We start from the raw sequence: 14248 nt of genomic DNA on the forward strand, positions 1-14248 counted from the left end.
CTGCACTTAGGATGGATATTTTACCCTTCAATGATTTTGAAGTATCTTGGATCGGTTACTTAGAAAATATTGCCTCACTGAGTTATGCAAATCTTGCAAATGTTGACACTCTTCATTATACAACCTCAAAACATCACCATTATTAACACCACCTATCTTGTCAAACATACCTTTTTAAGTTTTGGGAACCTCTCAAGCTCAAAGTAGCAGATACAAGTTTTCTAAAAATTATAATTTTTGCTTGAAAGCTCACATTTTGTCGTTGAAAAATACAGTCAAGTTGTTTTCCTTGAAGTTGCTTCATTCATTTAAAAAAAAATAAAAAAAGTATGCCAAATACCCAAGACTGAGTAACTGTAGTTTGGGAGAGTTGAAATGATGTCCCAGGAATAAAGCAGCTAATTCAGCTCACAACTTACATAGTTATACAAGTGCTTTTTCTTGAGACAAAGTTCATACTTCGGTCTGCAGCATAAACCTTTTATGCATATTTCCCATTTTTGTCATGTCAAGCATTAAAAAGATGGGTACTAAAGGCTTTTATGAAAGTAGTGATTTTTACTGCTTCACTAAGGACGTACTTAAATGAACTGTTTCTAAATTCCTTATTTTTTTATTTGAAGTGTGTGATTGTGAAGACTACAAAGACTACAAAGACTACTACTAGTGCAGTTTGGTGCTGCTGCTCCAATTTGGGCAAAACAGCAGTTTTACCAACATTGCTTTTATCAACACATTATCAACACAGTGAAAAAATTAATGTTTTAGTATTATTACGAAAATAGCTTTAACCTTGCAGACCCTTCACAGGCTCTTGCTCCCCAGCCCCTTCCCAGAAGACCACAGAAGACATTTGTAGAAATTTCACTTTATCTGAACCTGCCTTAGTGCTTCTGGCTGTCCATACTCTCCTGGCATCTATGGAGGCTCACTTAGCCTACCTCCTTTCCAGAATTATTTTTTGAGGGGGGCAGGGGTACTATGACTTAGATATGAATTAGCCTCCCTTTTTAGCTTGATCCTGACTGAAACAATTGTAGGCTAAATGGTTCAGTTTTGCACCTGCCAAATTTGAAGGTGACTAGGGAGGGCTGGGAACATGGGGCCACCTTTACTCGTCAAGGTCTGGTACATCATTTAGTGCTGCTGTAATGTTTAATTCCATCTTGTTCAGGCTGTAAGAAAACACTTAGAATTTCTTCTCACAGAACATTTGTATAAGCCCAAAGGGAAAAAGAATTCATCAATGCGTCAGAAATACTTGGAGATTTATGATGCAGAGCATAGCTTTGGATTTCTGGTAGTCGTTGATATGTAAAGAACTGGAAGTCATGAGACCAGGATCATAGTTTGGGACCATACATACTAACAAATGCTGGGAAGCCTAGATTTTGTTATTTATAAAGTTGTGATAATAAGATGAGAGAACGCATATAGAAGTTCTTGTTCTTGGGCGGCGCCTGTGGTTCATAGGAGTAGGGCACCAGCCCCATATGCTGGAGGTAGCGGGTTCAAACCCAGCCCTGGACAAAAACTGCAAAAAAAAAAAAAAAGGTTCTTTAGGTAACATTTAAGCCTATACTGGAGTGATAACCCTCAAAAACTGAGTAGCAGAATCCTTGGTAATGGCAGGAAGTCAAGTGCCTTAGAGTTGAATTGAGAAGCAGAGATGGGAAAACCAACCTAAGCAGATGGTGATCCAGTGTGGAAGAAGGACTACGGACATAACAGAAGAACAAGCAGCAAGCAGTGGGTGTGGATACCAAGCCCAGACTTCATTTATCAGTGATATTTTCCAAGGTCCAAGCACTTTCACTTATGTTATCTCATAATAGGACCTCAAGTGCAGAGGCATTGGTTGTCCTAACTAATATAGCCCCATTATAAAGCAAACAAGGGCTTAAAAGTTGTGCAAGGTCAATGCCAGGTGGCAGATCCCCCAGTATTCTGCAGCTGTAAAATGTGGCTTGACTTCCAGTGGGGCAATACAAGGCAATACCAGGCTTCAAACCCAGGTTTACTGTACTGTGGCTGTGTTCGTCCTCATTGATTTGTTGACTTTCAACTTTTTAAGGAGAGCAAACCTCATTGTCAAATATAAACTTCTACAGAAGATTCATGTATAAAATACTGTTGCTGCCCTTGTAGAAGCAGGAGTGCTGCTCTTCTCTCTCCTTATCAACCACCCTTACCCCCATCCCACCAAGCTCTTGGTAACTTGAACTTCTGCTGAGGCCAGTTTTGAAAACCCTGAGTCCTACTTACTTAAATTTTTAATATTCTCTATATCTGTTTTGGGAGACAGGTAAGTGGAAGATACCATGTCCGAAATGTTTGCTTTTGGGCTGTCCCAATCTATGTTGACATCAGGCACTATAAAAAGATGTATAATTTACAATTAACATAGGCCTAGGCTTGTAAATTCTCTGGGAAAGATGAAAGCAGATTAGTGATTTCTAAACCTAGTTATAGTGTAGTCTTCTAGCCAACTCTTGAAGGCCAGTGGCTGATAAATTACTTGTACCCAATTCAGTCACATCAGAGGAAACTCGGGTGGCAGATCCCCCAGTATTCTGCAGCTGTAAAATACGGCTTGACTTCCAGTGGCGGCCCTCCCTAAACACCAATAATATTTTCTCCCTTGAAAACTCCTGGCAGAGAATGTGATACTTCTATGTGAGGTACTCACTCATCCTCCTCTCTTGGGAACTCTCAAATTGCTCCTTCAGAAATAAACTGACAACTCCCCATTCTTTAGAATGTTCTTTCTGCCCTCCTCCACTGATAGGGAATAAATTCTCTAAGGATGTCAGCAAGCCTCCCTAGCCCCACCAGTATGCTTTGTACCCAGCCTCACACAGATGCATTTACTTCAAGGAGAAAAAGAGCACAATTTGTTTCAGCAACCACAATTGTTGCTACCCCCTACTCCTATCCCCAACAATTCAGAACTTGAGCAAGAGGCTCTCTGGCCTGAGTCATGAGCCTCACCTTCTTGCCTCCTGGGGAAGAGGCATCAGGAGGAGGTGTACTTGTGATGTTCAATGGGCTGGAGCCACAGCTGGAAGGCGAGGACCCTCTTATCCTGTCAGAGAAGAAAACAGTTATATTGCCTTCCCCCGCCACACCCCAATGGAGTGTGTGTTGTCAAAGAGTAAGAATGAGAAAGAGGATGAAGATCTAGCCTCGGGGTTGGCAACCTTTTTCTGTAAGGGCCATATAGTAACTGTTTTAGGCTCTGCAAGACCATGTGGTCTCCATGATACCTACTCCACTCTGCCACTGTAGCTTGAAAGAAGCCATAGGCAATCTATACATGAATGAGTATAGCTGTGTTTCAAGAAAGCAGGCGAGGAACTGGATTTGTTCTGCAGGCACCTTATCTAGAACACAGACCCTGAAGTCAAGCATCTCATTGACAAAGCCCTTGGATTAGGGTTTGGATTCAGGATAGGGAATTCGAAGTGAGTGGCCAGTTTTATTTCTTCATAGAATCCAGATGAGTTAGAGGAGACCTTAGTAGTTTACTTCTATCTTTGATATTAGAGTCCAGCAAACAATTTATCTTTTTCCCTATAAACACTGTTTAGCTGGCAAATACTCTTAGAAAATGGAGGATACCAGGGTCTGAAAAGTAGCCAAGTGGCATTAATAATTGCAGCCTTCTAAAGCAGTAGCTGATTAAAAAAATGTGTCCAGCTCTTTCTCAGCTAGCACGTCTCTCAGCCTGGCAGGCTTAGAGAACTGAAAAGCCACCTAAATTCTTGTCAGGCTGATGGACTTCATGTAACTAAGCCTTCATTTGGCACTGGAGCTAGAGTTTAGGGAGAATGTGGTGGGAAGTGTGTGACCATAAGGCTCTCTGCTCCTACACAGACGAATGTAGCTTTTGGGGGACCCTGAACCTGTACTCATCTTCAAAAGTTTCTGGCACTTGGCTACACTGCGTATTTCTCTAGGTTTGTGTGTGAACAAGTTTTCTCACCTGGATTATAAACTCCTTAAAGGCAGGATACAATTACATACGATCTCAGCACACACGGATGGCTAGTAACTGCCGTCTCTAACCTTTCTCCTACTTAGGTCTTTTTTCCCAGGTTTTCCATTTTAGAGTTGACTTTTCTTCATTCCTTATTTCATCAGCACCTCGTTCTTAGATTACTGATTTCTCTTTTGGCATTATCACTGTAGGGTAAGTCCTCATTCCTGGGTTATCAAACATGCCCACCTTCACCTCTCCCTATTCTAATCCAACTTCCACAAAGCTGAACACACTACTTTGGATGCCTGCTCAGCATCCTACAATGAATAGGGTCACACAATTTTCTTCCAGTCCAAACTGCTCAGCATCGTTTCTTGAGATTCTTAATCTGCCATCATTGCTCTGTGGCTCCATCCTACACAGAGCTGTCCAGTTAGATGGCCTGATCCCTGACCCTGAACATGCCACTCACATGTCTACTCAAGAGTACACATGGCTAGTTTGGAGCAAATACTCCCACCCACTGCCCCACTCACTAAAAACTCTGGCTAAGACCAAGTTCAAATTTTTCCTCCCTTGTTTGCTTCAGTTCATGTACTCTCCCCTTTTCCTACTTTTTTTTTTTCCAGACAGAGTCTCACTTTGTTGCTCTCAGTAGAGTGCCATGGAGTCTCACTTTGTCACTCTACTTAGTTGAGTGCCATGGTGTCATAGCTCACAGCAACCTCAAACTCTTGGGTTCAAGTGACCCTCTTGCCTCAGCCTCCCAGGTAGCTGGGACTACAGAAGCTCACCACATCACCCGGCTAGTTTTAGAGACGGGGTCTCGCTCTAGCTCAGGCTAGTCTTGAGCTCCTACACTCAAGCAGTCCACCCGCCTCAGCCTCCCAGAGTGCTACGATTACAGGCATAAGCCAGCATGCCAGATCCCCTTTTCCTACAATTAATAGACTTCTCAAGGACTTCAAAATTCTTGAGGTCAAGGACTCTGTTTCATACTGTTCTTAGATGGTCTCAAGCAAAGTACAGGGTATGCAGTGGCTGTTCAGAAGCTGGTTATACTGCACACCATCCCATTCTTCCCTTCTGTTGCAGAGGCCACTGTGGGGTTGGATCTGTGCTACCCAACTAAGACCCCTCCATTGCCAACTGGAAAACAGACTAGCCTCCAATTCTCCTGCGAATCAATCCAGGGGAAGCAGGGGATCTTTGTCGATTTTTCCTTTTCCTATGATTATGTTACATAACGTCTGCACTCTGAAGAACCTGGTTACTGCCCTCTCTATCCCTCAGATTCAGAAAGACTTACCATAACTCAACGACTACTCTTAAACACCTAGATTTAACTAATTTTTCTGCATCCAGTACATGTGAGGCTGTATTCAAGGAATTTTCCTGAGCCCCCTCGCAATCCCAACACAACGTTTGGGAGATAGTGCCTCCTGTTTATGGTTTGAGTTAACAGAGTAAAAGGTTAAGTTAATCTCCTAGGCACAGTCAGGTAGAGAAACAGCCCAGGCGGGCTGCTTCCCAGCTCTTCTTTCATGTGGAAAGGAAGTTGCCCCAGAGAGAGCTGCCTCACTGCCTCTATTACTAACCCTAAGTGGCTTTTTCACTGAAAGAAGTGAATGTTTGATAAGGCCCAGATTACTCCCGGACAGTTCTCTGCTTCACCCCCACAGTCCCATAATGTTAATGTACATCCATCCTCCAAAAGCAGGATTTCTGATCTTGGCATTATTGACACTTTGGACTGGATAATTCGTCAATGTGTACAGGGAGTGGGAGGATTGTCCTGTGTACTGTAGGATGTTTAGCAAACTGCATCACTGGTTTCTACCCACTGGATGTTCAGCCATCTCCCACCCAGTTGTGTCTCTAGACACTTTAAAACATCCCCTGAGGGTTACACTGCCCTGAGTTGTGAACCGCTGGTTTAAGGAGCAACTAGAAGGTGTTACTTGCCTGTGGATTTCCATGATTTCCTCAGCAATCATTCGACCTATTTTTCCTGCCCCAGCCCTTGTTCCCCCTGGAATCCCTGGAACAGTGGGATGGGTCCTCTTTGGGCCACCTAAAACAAAGGAATCTGAGAGTGGGAAAGGGAAAACTAAGGAAGAAATGCTGTCAAGTATTAACATTAAAACCAGTTCATCCCATGATCCACTTGAAGTTCAACATCAGGGTTGTGCCTTGAGAACCACTGAGCCATAGCTCATCAGGAAGAGGCAACCAGCAGGGAAAGACTCCAGTTTCCTTCTAGGATCAGAGGCCTACATGTTAACATGAAAGCATCTAATTCTTTCCCTTCAAGCACTCACACGAATGCTTGCTGAAGATCACCGTGCTACGTGCCAGGGTTCCAGAGAAAAGTCCCTGCTCTCCAGGAGCTCACAGTCTAACGAGGAGACAGACAAGGGGAACGATGGCTAGAGCAAAGTGCAGTAAGTCTGACAGGTAAGCACAAGGTGCCCGATTCATCTAGGGTCAGGTACAGCTTTCTGGATGAGGTTAACTCTGAGCTGAATCTTGAGAAGTGAGTTCAATTAGCTCGGCAGAGAGGTAAGGTGGCAGGAGGAAGCACAGCAGCCAACATGTGCAAGGGCACTGAGGCAGGAGAAACCTTGGGAGACTACGGCAAGGCATTCCTCATGACTGACGAGGGTGCCATACACCAACTGGAACAACAGGTAGCAGGCGGGTCATAAGGGGCCTTGGCCACCATACCAATGTGACTGGGGAGTGCCCACAAGGGGGAAAGGAGTGCCAGTAGACTCCACAAACAGGAGGCACGGAATGAGGCTAGGTTGATAGAAAGCCTCCTGCAGGAGAATGAAGGCTAGTGGAGGGTAGTGCGGGGAAAGTGAGACTAGCAGTAGGAAGTTACCTGCAATGACCTGGGCAGCAGATGAGGGTGTTGAAGTTTAAGAGATAGAAGGGACAGGACTTCACATTTGGATATAATGAGGGAGAGGTAGGCAGCAGGCAACCAGTCAGGTGGGGAGTGCAGGACATCAGTTTAGGATATTCTGAATTTCAGGCGCTTCTGACTCTAGGTGGCTCTGTCTCAGGCAACTGGTGAGACAGATCTGGAGCGCAGGAGAGGGATGGGGGCTAAAATGTGGATGGCAAGCCACCAACAGAGAGGCGGGGGATCGAAGCATGCAGAGGTGGTCCCAGATGGACCAGTAGAGAGCAGGGGTGGAGGCACATACCCCAGCACTGACAGACACCTTCCTCCCAACACCGGAACCTGTGACAGTCACCAAAGAGCACATCACAGCCATCAGGCAACACAGGAGGAAAGCACAAGAGGAACAAGGAGTTGGTTATTCCAAGGCCTTCCAGGGTCCAGGCAACTTTGGGAAGGGCAACAGTGAGTTCTCAGTAGTCCAAGCTCAACAGAGAAAGCAAGATGACAGCGTCCTTAGCACTCATGGGGAAATCAGCAGCACATCTCTTCTCCACAGAATGGGATGATGGGGACCCTGAATACTTGGGGGAAGGGTATTGACCACAAACAGTTTCTCCTGGGCAAGCCCCATGCCCCGCAGTTCATAGTTACCTTCTCCAGAGGGCAGCATGCTGTCCATGCTGTGGGGGGACGCTGTGAGCTGTGGGAAGGTTGGGTCCCCGCCTTCCAAGACGTTGGCTCTGTGAACATCCCAGCAATAAGGAAACGTGAGTGAGGCCTGCTCAGAACCGTGCACCTTTCACCTTGGCCAAGTGCCCGGTGTCCACTCTGGACCTGGACAGGCCAGAAAATGAAGTGTGTGTCTGAGTGGCTGAACACGTCTTCTCCCTGTTTGATAATATGATGGACAGCATCCCGGCCTTTGGCCTCACTACCTGCCTGGACCTTCCTAATTTGTGTGGGATGTAGTCCAGCAGTGGTGGTGGCAGCAATAGGCCACTGCCCCTGTGACAGTGCCTCCTCCTGCCAGCTGCAGTGAACGCAGCCCCAGCCCTTTGCTCAGCTCTGACCACAGGTGGGGACTGGACACCACAGAGAAGATGTGAGAGCAGGCCTGGCCACAGAGAAGCTCCTTCTCTTCTCCTGCTCACCTTGCAGGCGGCAGCACCTTTTAAGGTGATGAGTCAGTTGCCAGCGCTCAACCTACCTATCCTCAGCCAAGACCAGCCTTTCATGGACCGGTCAACCTCCTCCCTCCATGGTAGTACAAGCGGATGCCTAGCACACGGGGCCTGTGGAATTCAAAGGCTGACTGCTTTGTCGGGAAGGAAATGTTGCTCTTTCCTAGAGCAATTCCACAAGCTGGGGCCTGCATGATGAGAGTATTGAAGTTTGCCCTTTGTTAACAACCCTTTCTATCTTCTGCCAATCCCGAGGCTTACAGGACACTAGCAAGATGGTATTAAAGGATGTGACGCTGGCTGTTGCCTGTACCCCCTTTCCCAGGTAAGGAGCTCAAGTTATCTCTGAAATAGGGGCTTCTGAAATAGGGAAGCACTGACAGGAAAAACACTTACAAAACAACAGTGTTGGTTGAGACAATGTATTCTACTTCCTTGGTCCAAGGGTTCATGAAACTGAACCATCGACTCCGCAGCGTGATGAAAGAACCATCTTTGATTTTAAACTTATAGCAATTTGTTGTGATCTTTTCTCTCGTCTGTAAAACTAAAAATGCAAAGAAACCATGAGTGTTGTTGCTTCTACAGACCAAAAAATTAAACACAACACCTAATACCAAATGGTAAAGGCACGCAGGCTCCAACACCACCATTCTTTCATAAGTCAAGGGAGCCCCAGCAGTCAGCACTCCAGAGAATGGGTTGTTTTGAGGGTCTAACTCAGAACCTTTCAATTCATTTGTGAATCTGTCACCATTTTCCAGAGTTCATGAAATCACTGACTGCATCCTACACATCTAACTTGAATCAGCTTGGATGTGATCACCAACAAATGAGAAGGCACTGTCCAAAGGGGCCATGTGCTTTTCCTATCACATATCCCAAAGGCAGTACAGCACTTATCTTGTTTTTAAGGACACTGGAATTGATAGAGGCCACTCACCTACTGTAAATAAGCATGTAATAAGCATATGAAGAGCACCTTTCATGTGCCAGGCACTGGCGATAGAAGAGGAGACAGGGTATGATTCCTGCCCTCATGGAGGGGGTGAGAAAAGGCCACACAGAGGAGGAGATCCGAGTCTGGAGGATAAACACAAGTTTGCCAAGAGGAGGGAGGGAAGAACCTGGCAGTGCCTGAGGAATGGCAGGGCCTAGTGAGGCAGGGACCAGTGCGATGGTCAGTGCAGTGCGATGCTCTGCAGGTAGATGGGGAGTGAAACTGAGGAGGCCGGTTGGGGCCAGGAGGTGATAGGTTTTGAATTTGAGGCCTGTTACAGGAGTTTGGGCTCGAGTCTTTTTTTTTTTTTTTTTTTTGAGATAGAGTCTAACCTTGTCACCCTGGGTAGAGTGCCATGGTTTCATATCTCACAGTAACCTCAAACTCTTGGTCTCAAGTGATCTCATTGCCTCAGCCTCCTGAGTAGCTAGGACTACTGGCGCCCACCACAACACCCAGCTATTTTTAGAGACAGGGTCTCGCTCTAGCTCAGGCTGGTCTCAAACTCCTGAGCTCAAGTGATCCACCTACCTTGGTCTCTCAAAATGCTAGGATTACAGGCGTGAGCCACTATGCCCAGTTAGGCTTGAGTTTAAAGCTGGAAGTTTTTAAGCAGGGATGTGATATTATGAGGTTTGATCTATCTGAGAAAAAAATGGGACAACTTGGGGTAAGAGGTAACAGGGATCTGGGGTAAGAGGGAACTTAGGGTCAATCACAGGTCTCTAGCTGGGCACACGGGCTTGAACTGGGGTAATGGTAGTGGTGGTGGTAAGAAGGGGACTCTGTAGAAATGCATGTCTGAGGTGAATGAATAGGATCTGGTAGAAACACAGTGAAAGAATAGGTCCATGTTGTCTCTCTCTCAGAAGGCTGCTTATGTGGCCACACTATTAGCCAAGAAGGCAGAGCAGGCTTGTATGGAAAAGAGAATCAGATCCATGCAGGCCATACTAAATCTTCACAGGGTCCAAGTAAACCCTCTGAACGGAACTGCTGTGGGGACAGGGTGGGGTATCTGTAAGGGGATAAATGGTGCCTGGAGGCACGAGCTTCCTCTACACATGGGTGCCTCAGCCTGAAGATGTTTCAGCTAGCTGACTCCCACATCACCGGGCACAGCTTTCTCTGGAAGGCATGTGGACTAGTCTAGAAGCCGGAGCACACTTTAACCGTAAGCTCAGCTTACCTTGCCTATGACATTCTGCAAGATGTCCTATGTCGTCTTGGTGAAAATATTCATAACATGATGTGCCTAGAAGTTCTTGTGGTAAATATGCCAAAATAGCTGTTGCCCTGAAAGGGAATAAGGATATTTTTAAAAAGAAAAAGCCATTGAGATGATTAACACCAACTTAGCAATGGACGAACCCTGCTAAAACCTATGGGAACAAAGACATAGTCGGAGGCAAAAAAGCTGGGTGGATTTTCAGCGAGTTTACTGTGCGGATCTTTCTCTCTCTCTCTCTCTTTTTTTAAGGCATCTGAATTTAATCAACACTATAAAAACAGAGCAAAACAAAGCAAAGAAGCCCGTTAAAGGGATTATTATCACAAGAAATCAAGTTTTAGAAAGTTTTAAAATGGTAACAAGATAAATTAGATAAAAATGAGGTAGAAGCCTAAATCCCCGCACGAGGCTTCGCTGTTTTACTGCCACTTTCTATCAGGATAACCAAACACCAAATGCTTCAGCGGCTAATGCCACAAGGACCTTGAAAGGTGGCTACTTCCTTCTCCAGCATTTTGTGACTGCTCTAATAGCCAGAAAAATTATTAGCCTGTGAATATCCTGAAGGCAGCAGTAAATTGGGGGCATCTGTGACCTCAGTCTGGTTTACCACCAATTAGTTGAGGATCCTGCAGGAGGCCCATCCCTAGGCTGGGCCCCAGTTGCTCATCCATAAAATGAGGACGGTGGGCTAGAGCAGTGCTGCCCAACAGGACCTTCTGTGATAACGAGGTCGTTCTATGTCTGTGCCATCAGCTACCTGTGGCGGTTGAATGCTTAAAATGTGGCTAGTGCGCCTGGGAATACAGTCTGTAATTTTAATTGAATAAATTCAAATTCTGAATTGCATATGAGGCTGTTATGGCCAATAAGTACTATGCTGGCAGCTCAGGCCTAAATAGAGTAGACCCTTACAGGTGACCACCTTCCTACACTGACAGCTTCTTAAGCTGCTCTAATTTTCATAGACGGACACGCACCACATGTGCATGTCAGTACAGCAAGGGCCTAGTTCCTTATCTTGTCCACCTGCGTATGTTGACCTGTTTACTGTAGTCCTTTGGGTGGTCAACTGACAGAGGTTCTACTGTGATTGTTTCTAAGTCCTAGATTCCAGAGTTTCAAGCATAGAAATGGTCCTGGGACATTCCACAGATTCAGACAACATGGTATGCCCACTATTTCTCTTTTGGCCATGGACATCAAACCACCCCATTTTAGTGTCTCTATATGCCAAAGAACGGCAAAGAGAAAATCTCTGTGACATGGGGCGGCACCTGTGGCTCAAAGGAATAGGACGCCAGCCCCATATGCCGGAGGTGGGGGGTTCAAACCCAGCCCCGGCCAAAAACTGCAAAAAATAAAAAAAAAAATCTCTGTGATATGATATCCTAATCTATCTCATTTTTAGCAAAGACCTTCATCACTTTTATCTCTTCATTCTTAGAAAAGTCAGCTATGGGGTGGCACCTGTGGCTCAAGGAGTAGGGCGCCGGTCCCATATGCCAGAGGTGGCGGGTTCAAACCCAGCCCCGGCCAAAAACCAAAAAAAAAAAAAAAAAAATAAGAAAAGTCAGCTATGGCCCAGTCTTCTCTGCTTTTCAGCTTAGGTCTGAAAATTCTCTACCATCACTGCTCAAGGATAACGTGGAGACTCTCACCTCTGGTCTACAAAAACAAACTTCCCATCAATTGCGTGCCGAGAGACATATTCCATAGATTTCACCCTGATTTCCCCATTCACCGGTTGTGGAACCATGTGAGAATGTAGTCGTCCAATTGCAACAAGGCAGCTGAGGTTACACCCCTCGTTGTCTGGTTCATTGTCTTCGTCCAGCCCCATCTTTGTGGGTGGCCAGCTTTTCAAATAACCTGTGCTGTGGATTGTGCAGAAGCTTTTTCGATCTGCTAGAAAGTAAAGGTCGTGGTTAGTATCAGCACTATGTTTGGGTGATGGAGACACAGTCCGCTGATGGTGGAGTGGGACATAGGAAGGGAGTCAAAAGTAAAAAACAAGGCCTCACTCTCCAGAAACGAATGTACAGTGAAAGAGGCAGACAGAAAAATAGACAATTGTCATCCGGTATGATATGCTTGGTAAGGCATGACATACACCAAGGAAGGAACATCTAAATCTCCCTATGGAAAGGGGAAAAGCAGGCTTTCCAGAAAAACCAATGTAGGAGGTAGATCAAGAAAGATGAGCAATTAGGAACAGGTTCAGGGGCTCACGACTATAATCCTAGCACTCTGGGAGGCTGAGGTGGGTGGAGTACTTGAGCTCAAGAGTAGAGCAAGAGCAAGACCCCGTCTCTACTAAAAACAGAAAAATGAGCTGGGCATTGTGCTGGGAGCTTATAGTCCCAGCTATCTGAAAGGGTGGGGCAAGAGAATCTCTTGAGCCCAAGAGTTCGAGGTTGCTGTGAGCTATGATGCCATGGGACTCTACCCAGGGTGACAGAGTGAGACTCCATCTCATAAAGAAAATAAAAAAAAAAAAAAAAAAAGAAAGAAAGAAAAATGAGCAGTGGCCAAAAGGCTAGAATGTGTAAAGGCTGAGAATGCACCATGGCACACACCCCAAGAAATAGCAAAGAGGGTTCAAATGAAAAAGGAAGTGCTGGGGGAGAGCTGGAATGCAGGCTGGAGGCAGATTACAAGGATCTTAGATTATCTGGTACCCCGTTTGTTGGGCTTTTTTCAGACAGAAAATGGAAAGCCTCCAAAGATACTTAAGTAGGGAGAAAGCAAATCATGGTTTGGAAGCTCTGGTAACAGAGTGATGGGTGAACTGTAACAGAGTAGAAACCTGAAGTAGGGATGCTGGTTCAGAGGCCGGCGGCAGTAATACAGCCAGAGATGACGAGGACTGAACTGTGGCAGTGCAGTGAAGAGGAGGAGAGGGCAGGGACAGAAGGAGAAGGCCTGAGACATTTTCCTTTTTTAAAAAAGTATTGTATTTATTAGAGATGGGTCTTGGTCTGTCACCAAGGCTCTAACACAGTGGCACCACTATAGCTCACCGCAGCCTTGAACTCCTGGCTCAAGTGATCCTCCTGTCTCAGCCTTCTGAGTAGCTGGGACTATATATACACACTAACACCCTAACCTTTTTTTTTTTTTTTGAGATAGGGTCTTGCTATGTTGTCCAGGCTAGTCTTGAGCTCCTGTGTTCACACTATCCTTCCTCTTCGGCCTCTCAAAGTGCTGCAGTGACAGGCATGAGCCACCATGCCCAGCCAGCAGAGGAAATGTCTAAGATAACGCTGTTGGGATTCAATATGAATATCAGGCTTAAGGGAAAGAAAGGAAATGAAGACGCCACCTTTTCTAGATTGGGTTGTTACTGGTGTCATTTACCAGAGAAAAGATTCCTATTTGGGACACTTTAAGTAGGGAACTCTCATAGACTTCAACAACAAACAATCCATCGTGGATTGTTGACCAAGCACGGGGTCTGTGCCAGTTACTTGATTACAGTGGAAAACAAATCAGATATGCCCTTCTAGAATTTAAAGTCTGGCAGGGGAGACTGACTTTAAACACGTAATCACACAAATAACTACATAACTGCACCTGTAAGAAAGTACTGCCCGGCAAGCCTGCAGGGCCATGAGAAGACCAGCGACGTGAGGCAGGAGTGTGCCAGGCGAGAGGAGCTGGTGGGGAGGGCGAGACGTCCAGGTAAGGTGACAGCATGTACACGTGTAGAGGAGGGGCAGAGTTGGGGGCGACATGGTCATGTTAAGTGTTCTGAACTTTTCTTTAAAAGTGAGGGGGAACATGGAAGGGTTCTGAACAGGAGAGTGGCAGAAAGACCACCTGGCCGCTGTGTGGAGCGGTGAGGCAAGTGCAGCCCGCATTAGAGACCCAGTGAGGGTTGAGGGTAAGGGTAGCCTGGAGCTGTGCGATAGGCGGAAGCACGGAGAGGGAGGAGCGG

General features: G+C 45.9%; 1 protein-coding gene across 9 annotated transcripts in view; it reads right to left on the reverse strand.

Annotated features, from left to right (window-relative positions):
• Nucleotides 1-14248, reverse strand: part of BMAL1 (basic helix-loop-helix ARNT like 1) — a 105497-nt gene that overhangs the window by 3046 nt on the left and 88203 nt on the right. For 7 of the 9 annotated variants that reach the window (XM_053560716.1, XM_053560713.1, XM_053560712.1 and 4 more), the window contains 6 exons: nt 11970-12216; nt 10267-10373; nt 8474-8624; nt 7548-7636; nt 5948-6056; nt 2992-3085 (listed from right to left, as the gene is read on the reverse strand). In XM_053560716.1, the coding sequence (XP_053416691.1) occupies nt 2992-3085; nt 5948-6056; nt 7548-7636; nt 8474-8624; nt 10267-10373; nt 11970-12216 (797 nt within the window). The remainder of the gene's footprint in view (nt 1-2991; nt 3086-5947; nt 6057-7547; nt 7637-8473; nt 8625-10266; nt 10374-11969; nt 12217-14248) is intronic. The other 2 variants (XM_053560717.1, XM_053560720.1) reach the window with 1 other exon arrangement.

Source organism: Nycticebus coucang, chromosome 14 (genome assembly GCF_027406575.1).
Source record: "Nycticebus coucang isolate mNycCou1 chromosome 14, mNycCou1.pri, whole genome shotgun sequence".
Taxonomy (NCBI): Eukaryota; Metazoa; Chordata; class Mammalia; order Primates; family Lorisidae; genus Nycticebus; species Nycticebus coucang.